Raw genomic sequence first — 16,588 nt, forward strand, 5'->3', positions numbered from 1 at the left:
GAGGCCTATTGCCTATTGGATCATAGGCTGTGACCAAGTTGAGATGGTTCATGAGAAGGAGAAACGAGAATTTTCGATGGTAATTTTTAGTCGAAAATGGAGAAACTCAAAAACGATGAAAAATAGGCTAAATCCTTTTTGCTATCATTTTCGTAGAGTTTTCTTTCAACTGCTACGATCAAAAAAGTTCAAAAACGATCTCCAAAATACCAAAATTTACCCCTTTTCGTTTTCATCCTAATAATACCCTTCAGCCTAACAGCTGACGCTGATGATTGGTGAAGCTGCAGCCACTTCCTGGAAGTGTGGCCGGCCAGGAGGCGCCATTCCTTCTCTCTGTCAGATATGTGCAATCTAGAGTTCGTCCACTACAGGTGTGTTTAGTTGCAGGACAAATTTAGATAGAATAGGGCTATTTATGTTTTTTTAAATGGGATAATCTATTTTTTCTGTTTAATTGGGATAGATAAGATAGGCCAATTTTTTGTTTGATGTATAGGATTAGAGTCGATAGGATGAGTTAGTTTTTTTAGTTGATGTGATTAGAGTGAATAGATAGGATGATCCATTCATATTTATATGCTTTCTATAAATATTTGGATGAATTTATACATGTATGAATTTGTTTAAATTTAAATTTAATTAAAAAGAAAATATCACATAAAATAATAAAAATACATATAAATAACCTAGGGTTGAAAATATTTTTATAAATTAGTATATCATATGAGAAGAATATCAATGAATTTTTACAGATTTTTGGGAATTTATTTGAGGCATTAAAAATTGTTAGAAGTTATAAAAGTATGTTTCTTTGGAGAATTTTAACTAAATATTGGCTTAGACTTTTTAGATTAAACCAATTAAAATAGTTTGTTAGTGAGCTCTAGTTTACTCATAAAAAAACGTTTAGAATTTTTAGATCACTTTTATTCTCTAGATAAAATCAAGAATTAAATGAAAACAATGAACACATAATATACTTGCACGAACGAGAAGCCACGAACGAACACGCGAACCTAGATGGCTCGATCTGACCGTTTCACTCAAATCAACTCATCTAGTATACTAGGAAATATTCTCTAATAGTGATCAATCTACCACCCTATCTATCGAACTAAATAAAAAAATATATTATCGTCAATCCAACCAAACACACCTTGCATCAATGATCCATGCGCCTTCACGACCCCTCCCGTAGTGCAGGCGCCGCGCGCATGCAGGAAAGATCGGATCTGTTTGGCCAAAAGAAGCCTCCAAATCTAGGCGAAAGGTATCCGACCCTGGTGCCAGGAACCAGGATGCCATCTTGGTAGCTTCCTTCACGGATCGGTGTTCGTTCGTCCCCGGCTTCAATTTCCTGATCTCAACCGAAGAGGGCATCAGTTCTGGGCGCAAGGCGGCAGTGGCGAATCTGGGTGATTGGATGTGCAGAGCTTTTCCATCAGCGTCCGTCTTTATCCTTCTACTCAAGTTTCAACTCTGAAACCTCGCTCGGGGCCGGCAGGATCATGCTAGGTTAGGATGACGTGGCAAAGCAGATTCCGTTCGAATCTAGGTTGGCCGGTTAATTCGAATCTGATTCCTTGACTAGAGACAGGAGTCTGGATATTGTCCTGAATGATCAGAATCAAGTGGTTGCTTTGCTCTCTGTATGCAAGTTGCGTGTCGCGGCACTGCTTGCCTTCGGAATTTTTTTAATTTTATATTTCGAAAATCAAAAGATTGCACAAATAAGCATAATTTTCAAAAAAATATAACAATAGCCTATTGTCACCATTGGAAGGATGAGAGACACATGTCGTCCTTCTAACGAGCGATAATTTAAAAAATAAAAATACAGTATTTCATTGCTCTTAAAATTAAAAAACTATCGATAGTTAGGGAAAAAAAATGGTTTAGAGGATGCTATAATCTAGCTTAAAAAAATCAACTCAAATAATTGTTTTTACAATGAGAACAAAAAGACAAATTTCATTGGACTTTGTACAATGAAATTTCTCTTTTTTATTTCTCATTGTACAAATCATATATTTATTTTAATTTTTTGGAGGGCTAAATCATAGTATCCTATTCACCACCAATTTTTTTATAATTTTTCATGATTATTTCTATAGTGTTTTGAATTTGAGAGCAATAAAATACTTTTTTTAACCTGTCGTTTGTTGAAAAAATGACATGTTAATTCTTTTAAACTTATCGCTCGTTGGATGGGCGATCCCTTCCAATAGACGATAGTAACATATGTTTGTAATTTTTTCAAACGGACATCTATTTTGTGATTTTTATTTACGAAATATAAAAATAAAAAAGCTCTTGCCTTGGCAGTTGTTGGGCTCCACAAGTCTGGCAATGGGACCATGGCCGGCCCAACATGTGAGTCGAGAGTCCAACTGACCCAGCCTATAGGCTAGTAGCCCATGCAAAGTACTCCTGTTCAGCCTTGTGCTGTGTCCTAACGTGTTCATTCTGTTGAGAACTATGGCACGTATATAGTCAGAACAGATAACTGATATCATACTGTTGTAAATTTGTGATGCATACGAGGAGTGTTTGGCTCGTTGAGTGATGCCAATGGCAACGGCTCGGCTAGCCTATTGCATTTTATTTGCTAGATTTTGTACATCTATAAACCTAGGTAGTAGTACCCCAATATCTATTTGTTTCTGATAAGAAGCACCCCTCCATTTCTTTTTTAGGCACGCATTCATATCAACGACTCAAATTTAATCATCTTATATATAATTCTCTACTATATAAAATATAAGTTCATATATCACCTGTACCCTTCCCTATCTCCACTCTAAAAAAACCCACTAATAAAAAACCAATCAAAAACCACACCGGCTTAGTCCACTCGCTCCAACCTAATAAAAACCATAAAAAATTAATCAAAAACTGTATCTTTCCCCACCCAACCCTAACTTACACCAAGTGTCGCGCCACCACGACCTCCACACCTCCCTAGCACCGCCCATCCTCTCACAGAGCCTCATCCCCTGCGATGCCCCCTCCTTTGCTGCTGCTCCCATGCTCCCTACGTCGCCCGCCCTCACCCCGAGCCAATCCTTGCATGTGATGCCTAGGTCCGGCCACGATTGGCCTAGATCCGGCTAAAAGGCCACCTGGCAGAGGTTAATGACGTGTGGATCCGATCAGCGTCACCCAAGTCCGCTCATGGTCAATCGCGTCCTCGTCAACCCGTAAAACCTCCCGCCACTACCTGTGGACGACCCTAGCCTAGCTGCCACCATGGCCGTCGATGGCGACGGTGACTTCCTAGGCCTACCAGTGGTGGACCCTCTGGAGGCTACGAGCTCAAGTGGTGGGTGGTTTGCTGGCCTCTTCAGCAAGGAGGAGAAGAAGAAGCCCACCGCGAGCGGGGCCAAGTTAGAGATCTTGGAGAGTTTCGACACGCCAAGCACTTCGATATCGTCATTCCAGTACAAGTGAGAAAATGGTTTGATTTTTATTCGATTTACTTACTCTTCAACATGTGTCTATTTCGAACTTAGAAAAGGTGCGATCTTTAAATTCGATGCGGCCCCTGTTTCCTATTTCCTCTATTTTTGTTTGATGTGTCAGGGATTGAGACATAGTGTTCTTGCCGCACAACTTAGAAAGCACTTGCATTCGGCATCTGATTTGTTTCTTGGATTACATGTCGCGAAACTTCCATTAGCAGTCTACACTATATCTGACTAGACGTTATTAGCTTCGTATTAGAGGACGTGATTGGTCGTCTTATATATGGTGGTGCCTAGATCTGTAGCACCAAAACCAGATATTTGGCAATCCTCTGCTAGGTTGATGTATTGCTCCTTTCTAGGATGGCAGTCGGACACAGTGGGCATGGGTAATACTCCCCCGTATCCGTACCCACCAATTTTTTTCGCCCGCAGACATACCCGTGAGCACCCATGGGTGAAGAGCGGAGCACATACCTGTAAAATCCCAATATTTGGAAAAAAAATTGAAATTCAAAAATCTTTGCAAAAGAAATCAGTTAAAATTAATTCCAAATCAATTTTCAAAACCCTTTTTCTCTTTTCTCCCCCTCATCGGCTCAATCCGACCTACCCTCTCTCTCCCTCTCTCTTCTTTCCCGCGGCCTAGCTCCCTCTCCTAGCCCACTCTCTTTTCCTCCTCTCTTTCTTCCCAAGTCGCTCACACCAGCCTAGCCCAGCCCGCCGTCCCTTCTTCCTCCTCCCATTGCACATGTGTGCTCGTGCCCAATCTCATCATACCGTGGACACACGCTGAGCTCACCACAGCTGGACTTCGCCCTGCCTACCATCTGCCACCGTTATGCCGCCTTCACCTTCTTGCCTCCCCTCCACCTGGTGCGAGGTCACCGCGCATAGGCACCGATAAAGGTGGCCAAGTGGGCCAGGCCAAATGGGTTGGCACAGGGCATGACCATTTTGGCCTAACCCAAGCATGACATGACACGATGACTAGTGGGTCAGGACGGCACGACACGACGACCTGGGCCATGCCTGGGCTACAGCCGTGGCATGTCGGGTCGGCATGGCATGACTCGTTTAACTTTTTCTATTTTTTAAAGATCTTATATATTTTGTTTAGATCTAATACCAACATGACTTTGTAGCGCAGTGGTAGCGCATCTAACTTGCACACATGAGGTCTACTGTTCGATTCCCAGCAGCCTCCATTTTTCTTGATTTTTTGTGTATTAACAAGCTAACAAGCCAAAAAAGGCCATCGGGCTTGCCATGCTGCGAGCCGACACGTCATGACCCGACCTTAAGTGGGTCGTGCCTAGGCTAAAGGCTCGGCACATGGGCCGGCAAGACACGACCCGTTTTTCTAACGGGCCTAAATAGGTTGTGCCTAAACGGGCCATGCCCAAATAGGCTCGGGTTGTGCCAGGCTGGGCCGCCCGTTTGGTCATCTCTGGGCACCGATGAGGAGCGCACAGCGCCCGCGCAGACCGAGCCGCATACTATCGACAACAGGTTGCCGCCTCCACCAACCTACCCCCTCTACCTACCCATCTCTCTCTCTAGCTCTATGTGCTTGCACGCACATGTGAGGTTAGCTCGCGCACTGTTGCCAGTTGATGTCGGTCCAGCCACTCACCAAAGCCACACGTCATGGTTGGGTGTCTGCCTTGTTTGTTGGCTGCTACAAACCCCTCCCTCCCCCTTAGCCTATAAAAAGCCAGTCTAGGAAGGTAGTTTCTCTTGGTTAGGTTGGTTGTGACATCTATTTTTCCTCCCCCTTGCTTCACGATGGTTATCTCCTTGTTGAGTAGTCTTTGCCCAAGTGTCATATATAAGGACCGGTTTGTGGAGCGACAACCCAAGAAATACCGTACCAAACACGATGCTGATATGGGTAAGGCTTAGCATATTGGCTAGACACCTGGCTGGCATTCGTTGGAGTAAGAGGACCTAACCAATGGTCAATGCTTCGTAGTGATTCTCCTGGCGGCACACCACTGGCGTGTGTTAAGTATTTCGCGAACACGACAACATGGATATCACGACTCGTGGCTAAAAGTTGGACAACCCCTACAGAGTGTAAAACTGTTATAACAGTCGTGCCCGCGGTTATGGGAGACTTGGATCCTCACATGATTAGTTGGTTATGGTTTTGATGAATCTGGATGGTTGTGGTTAGCAGGGTAGCTAACCCGGGTTTTGGTAAATGGTTAGAATAATTGGGTTACTTACACTAAATAATTGTTTAATTCTTTTGTGTTAAAATATCTTTTCTTTATTCGCATTTACGCAAATATACCATGTGTTAGCCTATTCTTATTATAAGCATGCATATCATTATTCTCATGTACACTTGCTAAGCGTGTCATGTGCTCACACTTGCTATTTTCTCTATACCATACGATATGTGTGGTGCTGCTCAGTGAGTAAAGGTGTTGAAGACTATCATGATGAGGTTGTGATGTTCTAGGCACGTGTCTCCTGGTTGGTTGCCTACGGTGTTGTTGGGTATCAGTACTTCTTTTTCGCTACAGATATCTACATAGAAGACAATATATATCAATTGTTGTAAGAATTAAACATTTTTATTAATAAAAGTATTATTTTTGTTACTTCACATGTGACGTTCTTATGTGTGTTGAACAACTTGGGCACACATAAGCCGCATCTGGTTTTAGCCGTTAAAACCAGGTGTGACAATCCACCCTGGTGCCACAAAGATGTACATGGACCTGAAAGAAAAATACTGGTGGAATGGAATGAAGGCAGACATAGCCAAGTTTGTTGTCTAGTGCTACACATGTCGGAGAGTCAAGGAAGAACACCAGAAACCTGCCGATTTACTTCAACCCCTACCAATCCCTATGTGGAAATGGGACAAAGTAGGCATGGATTTCATAGTCGGACTCCCCAAGACAAAGAAGGGAAATATTTTAGTATGGGTAATAGTGGACTGCCTCACCAAGGTTGCTCACTTCATACTCGTACGCACAAACTATGGTGTAGATACGATAGCCCAGTTGTATATCGATAACATAGTAAAGCTACATGGAATCCCCAGTAGAATTGTCTCTGACAGAGGTACTCAGTTCACCTTAAGGTTCTAGAAGAGCTTACATGCAGCAATGGGAACCAAGCTAGACTTCAACACCTCCTATCATCCACAGACCAATAGCCAAACCAAAAGGGTCAACCAGATCCTAAAAGACATGTTAAGGGCATACACCCTAACCTATGGAAAGGATTGGGAGAAAAATTTGGCCTATGCAGAGTTCTCATACAACAACAGCTACCAAGCCAGCATGAAGATGTCCCCTTTTGTGGCTCTTTATAGCCAAATGTGTTTAACACCATTGATGTGATATGAAGTTGGAGAACGTACCTTTCTTGGACATTCCCTCACCACAGAAACAGAAGACCAAGTTGCAGAAGTAAGAAAAAGCTAAAGGCAGTTTGATCCCATCAAAAGAGCTATGCTGACAAAAGAAGGAGAAACCTGGATTTCAAGGTTGGAGAGTATGTGAACCTTAAGGTCTCACCAATATTGGGAACCCGTAGGTTTTGAGTTCGTGGAAAGTTAGCTCCTCGATATATACGACCTTACCAAGTTCTGAGAAAAGTTGGTGCAGTGGCCTACCAGATACAGCTACCACGAGAGTTGGTAGATATACACAATGTCTTCCACGTCTCCCAACTAAACAAGTTTCTGAGGGTACTAGAAGAGCATGTCACCATGTAAACCATGGATCTACAGGATGATCTCTGGTACCAGGAAATTCCAGTGAAGATCTTGGATGTAGTCACCTGGCAGACCAGAGGATCAACAGTACGACTATGCCAAGTGCAATGGAGCAGGCACACAGAAGCAACAGCCACATGGGAACGAGAAGATGGCATGATAAAAGTGTTTCCCTTTCTGTTCGAGAAAGACCCCGAATCTTGTGGGCAAGATTCTTTTTAAGTGTGGTTGATTTGTGACATCCCAATTTTAAAAAATCAAAATTCAAAAAAAAATTGCAAAAGAAATCAATTCAAATCAATTCCAAATCAAATTTCTCTTTTCTCCCCTCATGGGCTCAATCCAACCGACCCTCTCTCTCCATTCCCGCGGCCCAACTCCCTCTCCCAGCCCACCCTCTTTTTCTCCTCTCTTTCCTCCAACTACTGCTCACGCCAGCCCGGCCCAGCCCACCGCTCCTTCCTCCTCACGTCACACATGCATACCATGGACCCCGCCTCGCCTACCCTCTGACACTGTTGTGCCGCCTCCGCTATCTTGCCTCCCCTCCCATCTTTGCAAGGTTGCCGCGCACTGGCGCCCACGCGATCGAGCTGCGTACGATCGACAATGGGTTGCCACCTCCACCATCCTACCCCCTCTACCCTCCTATCTCTCTTTCTCACTCTTTGTGCCTGCACATGCACGCAATGTCAGCTCATGCACTAGTGCCTGTTGACACTAGCCCCGCTACTCGCCAAAGCCGCATGCCACGATTGGGTGTCTGTCGTGTTTGTCGGCTGTTATAGTGGCTACCCTCCCTTCCCCCTCCGCCTATAAAAGGACAGCCCAATCCACCACCCCACCCCCTGCTCACCGTTTGTCCTCCTTCCTCCCTCTTCTTCCCCACCACCGAGCTGAGACCCACTCCCTCGATCTCCCTGGCCTGACCAAATTCGCCACCGTCAAACCACCCAGAGCACCCTAGACACTACCACCACTCTCCCTCATTCATGTCCCTCTCCCCCTCCCTCTCCCAAGCTCCACACGAGCTCACCGACCCGTAGCCATAGCGGCACGCTGTCAACCATCCTCATCCCCTCAGCACTTGGTCTCCGTGCAAAACAGGATCCTCATGCTCCTCTCTCTCTCTCTCTCTCTTGGTGTTTTCATTGTCGCAAACGGCGGCTGGGAAGGCCTTTCCGATGAATTTCCAGCAAGTTTGCCATCGCGAGCTGTTTTTCAGCCGGTGACGCTGCCAGTGTTGTTCAGCTGTGATGTCGTCTCCCTCCCCCCCCCCCCCTCTCTCTCTATGTATGTATGTAAATTGATGGGTGGGCTCGGCCATTGCCGCCGTCGTCTCCTGCCATTACCCCCCCCCCCCGGACTGGAGCTGGGCCACCTCGGCCCATAGGCCAGGCCAATAGCCATAGAGCCGAGCCAAAGCCCACCCACAGTGCAAGCCCAAATGAACAGTGGCATCTTCTCTTTTTCCGAAAAATCTTTTTTCAGAGAATATTTTAGGGAATATTCTCTCGTTTTCTTTTTTCTGAATTTATTTGCCATCCAACTTCCGAATCTCCTCCGTTTCAACTTCAATTTCGATGATTCTTCCACCAATATTCATCTAAATTCAATTAATATCATTTCCCATCAGTTTCATATTTTATTTGTATTTATTGGTGTGTTTGTGTGTCATGTTTTAGAGATCGGAGAGTTCGAGGAGGAGGAGCTGGGAACGCAAGACTTCGAACAGGACCCCTCGAGGACATCAACAAAGGCAAGTTCCAATCTGGTTCCCTTGTTGATTTTATCACCACAACTCGTAGCAGTCATTTTTCATTAAATATTCGCATGAAGTACTAATTATTATTATAATTTAAATTGTTGATCTAGTTATGTCCTACAATATAATAGCTAGTCGAATTGCTTTGACTTGAATATAACTTTGGTAACCCTAGGATAGTTGTCTTGGCAACTTTTATTATGCTAAGACGAAGACTTTGTTACTAGCATGCTTATGATTGTGTACCTTATTATTTCATACTTAATCATAATTAGTTTTGTGAAATGTGTGAAACTCGGGACTTGGTGTTGTGTGAGTTATTGGGATGGGAAGGCTTATCGGATAATGTTAATAGGAGATAACCTATTAGAGTTGGGGCAAATCAAGGTTCCTACCGGGAATGCCTTGAGAGTTTAAGTGATGCGTGTGTGGTAGGCTTCATGTGAAGATGTTTGCCTTAGCTCAATTAAGGACCGAGTTAGTGTGACATTCTACATAGTCTTCATAGTACAACCACTTAATTCTGTATGTAGTAGCGCTTAGTTTAAACCCCGCCGGCTAGTCTAATGGTCATCCGGAGGCAAGAGTGCAACGGAAGACCATGGAGCAAGTGCAAGGGAGTGCAGGCTTGTCAACCCAGTTGAAGGTCTAGTAAAGGTCAGGAACCCCTGGTTCCCGTAAGCGCCTAGTGGGATGATGCTATCATGGGTAATGGTTTTGTTGAGTAGCACTGCCACGACAGTGGTTTGTTGCCAAACTCAGGTTGTGGGTAAAGTATGCCAGTTTGCAAAGGTAAAACTATTTGAATAGTCGTGTCCACGATGATGAACGAACTATGATTTTGTCACAACAACTAGAATGGGTTGTGTATGTTTCCTTAGAGTGTGAGTGGGCAAGGTGTGCCTGTTTATGGGAAATAGGTCCGACAGTGTACCAAGAGTTGTTGCGGACAGAGTGTTCGGCATTATTAAAACTTAGGCCCTGGTGACTTTCCACCATGGCCGAAACCCCTTTCATTTAGTAATGATGGCATAATGTTTTCACAAAACCCGTCTTATGAAAATGAACCCCTTGCATGTGTAAACTTGGCTTTTCCGCAAAAGTTAACCTTACACCTTTATCCTTTGTATACCATATGCATGTACATACCATATGCATGTACTTTATATCCCTTGATGTAGTTCAAGGTTTGAGACTTGCTGAGTACGTAGTACTCACCCTTTGCTTGTGTTTTAAGAAGATCTAAACTTCACCGATGCCAACTTTACACTTGGTATACCATATGCATGTACTTATATCCCTTGATGTAGGGCAAAGTTTGAGACTTGCTGAGTGCATTTTTGCTTGTGTTTTAGAAGATCTGAACCTTTTCTTTTCCACAAAAGTTAACCTTATAGCTTTACCCTTGGTATACCATATGTATGTACTTATATCCCTTGATGTATGGCAAGGTTTGGGACTTGTTGAGTACGTTGTACTCACCCTTTGCTTGTGTTTTAAGAAGATCTGAACTTCACCGACGCCGACGGTGAGGCTAACAAGTATGTCTCAGTCGCGTCCGCACCCGAGTTGCCTGTGGAGTGACATGTTCATCATGTTGGCCCTGTTGTGCACTATAATATCATGGACTATGTTTCTCGCAGGCCTTAGCATAATCCTTTATGTAATATTAGCTTGGTGGAGTTATTTCAACACTCCTTTTGTTGTATGACTATGGTTTCGCTTGTCGTAAGACTTGTATTTACCAGCGACTGATCTAAGGATTGCCATAATAAAGTTCTATGCACTGAGGATGATCTGGGGTGCTTCAATACCCGTCACCCGCGAGCATACCTGTTTACCCGCCAAACATTTAGATCGAGAGAAGAGAGAGGTGAGAGCGTCCTCACTGACGGTGGACAACGAGTGAGGTGGGCAGCGGCTTGGTCTTTCACCGGATGGTGAGTTCCAGTGCTAGGGAGACGACGGCGATTGGCAGATGATGTTGGGATGCCGACGGGGAGCTTTGATGGCAGCGTTTGGCTCCGGTGGTAACGGTATGCAGTGTCTAGCTTTGACAACAAAAGGAGGTGGTGGATCCAAGTGACGCTTCACCACACCAAGTCTCGCACCTTCCTCTCCACGCCATACACCTTTTACACCACCAGTCGTTTCTTCCGCTGCAACTCGGCGTCGTCGAGTGCGACACGGGACACCTTCTTGGCCAGGGTCAGGTCGATGGTGGTCATGTTGTCTAGAGTGGAGAAGGAGGGGTTGTACCCCCTGAGGTTGACAGAATGGTGACTAGCAGAGGACCAGTTGGTGATGCTACCATACCACTTCAGCTGGCCACTGGTGCTAGCGCCATCAGCAGCCAGGGTGACGTAGAACTGAGGGTGGGGCAACAATGCGATGTATATCTTGGGGGCGAGGTGGCAATAGGAGTCTTAGGGGTAGGAGGCGAGCTATAGGTAGGTGGGAGGTCATGTGGAGTGGTGAGGGTGTTGTTGCGGTCGCATGATGGAATGTCGCTTCGTCCTAGACTCCCAAGGATCGACGACTCCATCCCCGCCTCTCTCCTCGCATGGGTTCATGGCCATGAGGAAGAGGGACGACCACATAGAGAGATGGGGTGAGATGCCCAACGACAATGAGGAGAAGGGGAGGGCCCGGTGATGGCGATGATGGGGTGGCGCAGGGATGGATGGGCTCACGGTGGGGCAAGATTTGAGTAGCTGAGGGGTGGCAGCTGGTGGTCGGGTGCGGAATGTGGACAAGTGGATCTAAGTCAGGATTAGGGTTTTGAGGATTGGTCCTACGTGTCAGAGAGAATATATGGGTAAACGGGTATCACAAGTATGGGTATGCCTTACCCATACCCGTACTTGTATACCCATCGCGTAGTATTTTTTGCCTACGAACGTACCCGTGGGTACCAAATCTGACCTATACCCGACCCTATTAGGGTATTTACCCATAGGTAAATGGGTAATCGGATTTAATTACCATCCCTACTCCTTCCTCCACAACGAAGCATCAAAGCTTCACATAGGGTCACATAGCAACTATTACGGGGGTCCCTTTATGGAGAGGGAGCAGTGCTCAGATCGCATCCTTGGTGATGTGGGTGGGGCGTTCGCCATGGGTGCTGTGGGAGGTTCACTCGACAACGGTGCGGTGGCGCTGGGCTTGGTGCTGGTCGATGGTGGACTTAGGCCCTTGGCCCAACCGCTGAGTACCCCTCTGCTCCCAACCTGCCCCCGGTCGTCGATGACCCCGACTCCCTCGACCTCCCGCATGCAGCCCAAGCAGCCCCCCCCCCCCCATGCCACCAGAGTACAACGTGCCCACGAGCTCCTCAGGCTGTCGACCATCATAGCAGGCAAGGTAAAAATTGGATGCCATGTACTTTGATCTACATGTCACCAATTTGAGATGTTTTTAAGAGTTCTTACAAGTTACATTATGTGAATGTCCTCATAATAGTACTTGTAGGTTTTTACATGGACCATTGTTTGGGTGTTTAACAATTCTATCTGATGAAGTGATTTTAATGATTTTTATGGGCTTACTGACATCTGTATACAACTATCATATACTTAGATATATAGGATAGGTATACAATTACCTATTTTGTATGTATATCTCAAATGGGTTTTCCTTGGTAAGTGCAGCTTTGAGAAGTCTCGCAGGCATGATAGTTATATGCGAAGGTTTGAGGCAGAGCTTGCAAAACAATGTGAGAAATTGGTGAGTTATCGCTTGCTCTTGCAAAACTTTTTGACCAGTATATTTATATTTGTTTATTATGTTTCAGGTAATGGATTTGGATAGAGAAATAAGGCGCGGTCGAGAAAGATTGGCTCATGATATTGTTGTGCCACTACCAATCCCTGGCAAATTAACTGAGCAGCTCTCAGTGCGAGAAGAACATATCAAATATCTATTGGAGCAAATCGAGGAGCTTGGTGAGGCTGGTAAAGTGGATGAAGCTGAGGCACATATGCGGAAGGTAGTGACATGCAAGATCCATCTTGTTTCTTTTTACAATGTTTGAACACTGCTTCATCAACTGGTGACACTTCATTTCTGGTTTGCAGGTTGACCTTCTAAATGCTGAGAAGATAGCTTTAGCTAACAAAGCAGACAACAAAGCATCCATGCTTGAGAAGAAGATGGAACTTTACGAAACGTGTGGATCATTCTTAGTTGCTGATGATGCTCTTGAGAAAACACAATCCCACATGATTGGCAAACAGCACATTGGTTATGATATGGTTAGAGATTTCCTGACAGAATATAAGGTGAAGTATCATCGCATTAGAAGTATTAATACTGCTTTAATCCACTAAGTACTTATGGTTCTCTTTTACTATCCAGGCTGCAAAAGAAAAGGCAAAAGAGGAAGAGAGGCTTGCAAGGGAGAAGAAAAGCAGAGGAACGTAAGAAACAGAGGGAAAAAGAGTACGATAGTGGGGGCAGGGATAGTGATACCAGAAGAGAGAAGTCAGGGGAGTGTGACTATGACCATGATCGTCACTATGAGCGAAGCTGCGGAAGAGAAAGGTCGTATGATCACAGAGATAGATACAATTTATACAGAAATGGGAGGGATTTTGAAAGAGGCAGATACAGAAATGGTATTTTCTGGAATCCCATTAGTTACAGCTCTACTCGAGGTCTGGTTTTAGTTGTCCATAACCATACCCTGCTAAAAACCACAAGGACTATATAGTTGTTTCTGCTACAAAATATACGCTAACCTAGTGGTCAGTAATTTGTGTGATGTTGGAGCAATTGCAATGTATCTTAAATATGTAATCACTCAGATGAGCTGTTAATTTAGTGTATTTAATGTTTACTTTCAATCATAACATTCGAGCAAGATTATGTCTGCTTGATCTATTTTGCCGTAGTCTGCATGGATGTCTTTGTGCCAACTGTGATGGTCAGCTACAGGATTACATTGCTGGTTTGTGAATAACAATTGCATGGATTGTGCAGCCTCAGCGGGAAATGTTAATCACTCTTTAGAATCTGGAGGCAAAATTGTTTGAGCAAGTGAGAAAAGTGCCATTTCTTGTGGAATCCAGGAGTAATTCCTGGAACCTATGTGGTATATGTGTAATATTATGGAAGCTGCTTTAGCTATGCTCTTGCTTTCAGGGCATACGAGTTTGTAATCACGTATTCAAATGAAGCGCTGGAACTAATGGTTATAGTGCTCATTTTGGGGTCACAGGCTCAATAGTTCAGTGTTTCAAATATGCTATGCCTACTATAGCTGATGATGATGCTCTTCTAACTAAAACTCCTCCGTGTAAAACACACATTAATCTCATGCTTGAATTTGATGAATAAATTCAAATGTTTGACACACCGTTAGTATGCAAAAGACAACTATTCTGTGTAGAGGATGAATTTTCGGTTGCAACGTACATACACTTAACTAGTAGTCTAATAAAGGATGTGTACACTGCAATGTGTAAAGGCTGAAAACTCTTTTCTATTATTAAAAAAATGGTGTAATAATTCGTAGATTTAATGATACAAAATTCGTACTATATTGGATTCATATTTGAATGTACTTCTGTATGATCATGATTTTATCATCACGAGAATGTAATATAAGAGAAATTAATGTTCATACTGTAGTTTGGGAGACCACACCGAATCATATCGCACCATACATTATGAAACGGAGGGACTAGCAATGAACTAACCTGCCAATGACGTTTGTATTGGCTGATGCTTGTCAGCATGACTTCATGCCAGCATAGGTGAAGCGGACGGGAATATTTTGCATTCGTTTTACACAAGAAGTTCAACGGATAGTCAATTTGAGAATTGATGTCCCGCAATTGCGTCATTCTGTGCACGTTTACGTCCCGCACAATCGATCCAGCTGGCACTCAAGGCCAGAGGAAAAGGACGATACAAAATAATCGAAAAGATTCTTCGTATGCATGCATGGCCAAAACATATCTCAAGATTAGGTGGCCATGCCTGAGCCTGCACATAAGACGGTACCATTGTCCTTGCCCTTATATTTTTCCTTGGATTAGAAGAAATGGCAGATTGCATTGCATCAATGAAAAGTTCAGCAAACCCAAGAATATAGTTAACTAGCGTTTTCTGAAGTCTCATTCTTCCGTTTCGGTACAAAATTTGTGTTTGTAAGCTTAGGTACATAGGTAAATGAATCCACGTTAAGATATCCCCTAAAACTAACCACTTGCTATTCAAAATTTATTTGGCAGTAGGGAAAAAATCCAAAAAATGGTGTACTTCTCGAAAAAAGATCTCCAGAAAACCGTAAAGAGTTCGAGAGCATTTTGCTTAGCACGACTGACCATGGAAATTAATTTACATTATCAAAGCCAGTCCAAGAATTCTGTCCAGTCGGCCATGTCGTCGACGAGCCCCTCATCGGTGCCTCTCTGTGTCAGAGGGCGCTGTTGCTTAGAGCGGTCGCCATCGCCGTCGCTGGACGATGTGTCGTCTTTTGGTGGAGATCTTTTCCTCTTCTGACTCGTTTCCTCCCCGTTTGCCAAGGCAGCCGTCGCGGACGATGGCGCCGGGCTCTCTCTGACACCGCCGGCCGCGGCTGCATCGCTCGGCCGGCGGTCGAACTGCCGCGGGCACCCGGACCTGGTGTATAGCCGGCACAGGCTGAACTCGCTCCTCGTCTACAGAAACAAAAACAGAAGCAATGCACGTTCAACATCGCAAGTCGCAGTTTCCCTCACGACTCGTGTGACTACAGTAACAGATCACGGAGTGATAAGGCAAGTTGCGCTCTCGGATTATTAGCTGCTGAAATGGATCGGAATCTTTACCTGGAGAGCATAGCTCGGTCCGGGGGCCGCGGCATGTGCGTCGTCGAAAGCCTTGTACTCGTTCATCTTCCACTTGGTCTTCGTCCCGGCCCGCGCGCGGCCGCGGTAGAACACCATGGTTTTCTTGGTTCCGATGGGGCGGCCGTCGGCGGCGTAGACCCACTCGGGCGTGCCCGCCGCCTTCCAGTACCCCGACGGCGTGGTCCGGCTCGGCCGCCCGCCCCGCGCCTCGCGCTCCTGCCGCGGACAGAAGTAGAACCACGGCTCCCCGTCACCGGCGCACGCGCCACGGTGCACCTCTGCATGCAATTAATCAACAGTTAACTAAGCAAAGAAATGCACCCGACTGCGCGCCACAGTATATACATGTGTGCAATAATGCCTGTGGACGTGCCTGGTAGATGCCATGGATCGAGGGCGCAGACGTCGGCGACGGGGATGACGCGCTCGATGTCTCCGCGGCGGATGCCGTCAAGCTTGTTCCGGAGGTAGAAGCAGACCAGCTCCTCCTCCGTCGGGTAGAAGCGGAACCCGAGGAGCAGCTCGGCCATGGCGTGTGCTTGACGGTGCAGTGGTGTGCCCCCGTCGCCTCTCGTCGAGCTCGCCTCGAACAGAGTGAGAACACATGTATGGTAACGTAGTAAGGTTATATAGGATGGCCGGATGCGCGTTCGTGTTGTTGATGAGGGTTGACATGGTGATCGTTGCGCGCTTGATCGCGAAGAAAATTCTTTCTCGTAGTGGAAAAGTGAGAGCGGGGGTTGCATGGTGCGGCACTGGCGACGACGTGTGCTGTGGT

At 45.3% G+C, this 16,588-nt stretch overlaps 1 protein-coding gene and 1 pseudogene across 1 annotated transcript; one reads left to right on the top strand and one right to left on the bottom strand.

Annotated features, from left to right (window-relative positions):
- Positions 1–3,252: 3,252 nt before the first annotated feature.
- Positions 3,253–14,007, top strand: LOC133928113 (uncharacterized; annotated as a pseudogene).
- A 1,022-nt stretch (positions 14,008–15,029) lies between these two features.
- On the bottom strand, positions 15,030–16,556 carry LOC133929817 (NAC domain-containing protein 90-like). Its single transcript, XM_062376583.1, has 3 exons — positions 16,184–16,556; positions 15,790–16,088; positions 15,030–15,639 (listed from the first exon to the last, which is right to left on the bottom strand). The coding sequence occupies exons 1-3, from the start codon at positions 16,554–16,556 to the stop codon at positions 15,325–15,327; spliced, it is 987 nt and encodes a 328-aa protein (XP_062232567.1). The 3' UTR covers positions 15,030–15,324.
- Positions 16,557–16,588: the final 32 nt, after the last annotated feature.

Source organism: Phragmites australis, chromosome 9 (genome assembly GCF_958298935.1).
Source record: "Phragmites australis chromosome 9, lpPhrAust1.1, whole genome shotgun sequence".
Lineage (NCBI taxonomy): Eukaryota > Viridiplantae > Streptophyta > Magnoliopsida > Poales > Poaceae > Phragmites > Phragmites australis.

Coding starts and splice junctions, on each gene's coding strand:
- LOC133929817 (XM_062376583.1), bottom strand. CDS start 16,556: ATGCAACCCCCGCTCTCACTTTTCCACTACGAGAAAGAATTTTCTTCG. Junction 16,089..16,183: donor CGATCCATGGCATCTACCAG/GCACGTCCACAG, acceptor AATTGCATGCAG/AGGTGCACCGTGGCGCGTGC. Junction 15,640..15,789: donor GACCGAGCTATGCTCTCCAG/GTAAAGATTCCG, acceptor TTGTTTCTGTAG/ACGAGGAGCGAGTTCAGCCT.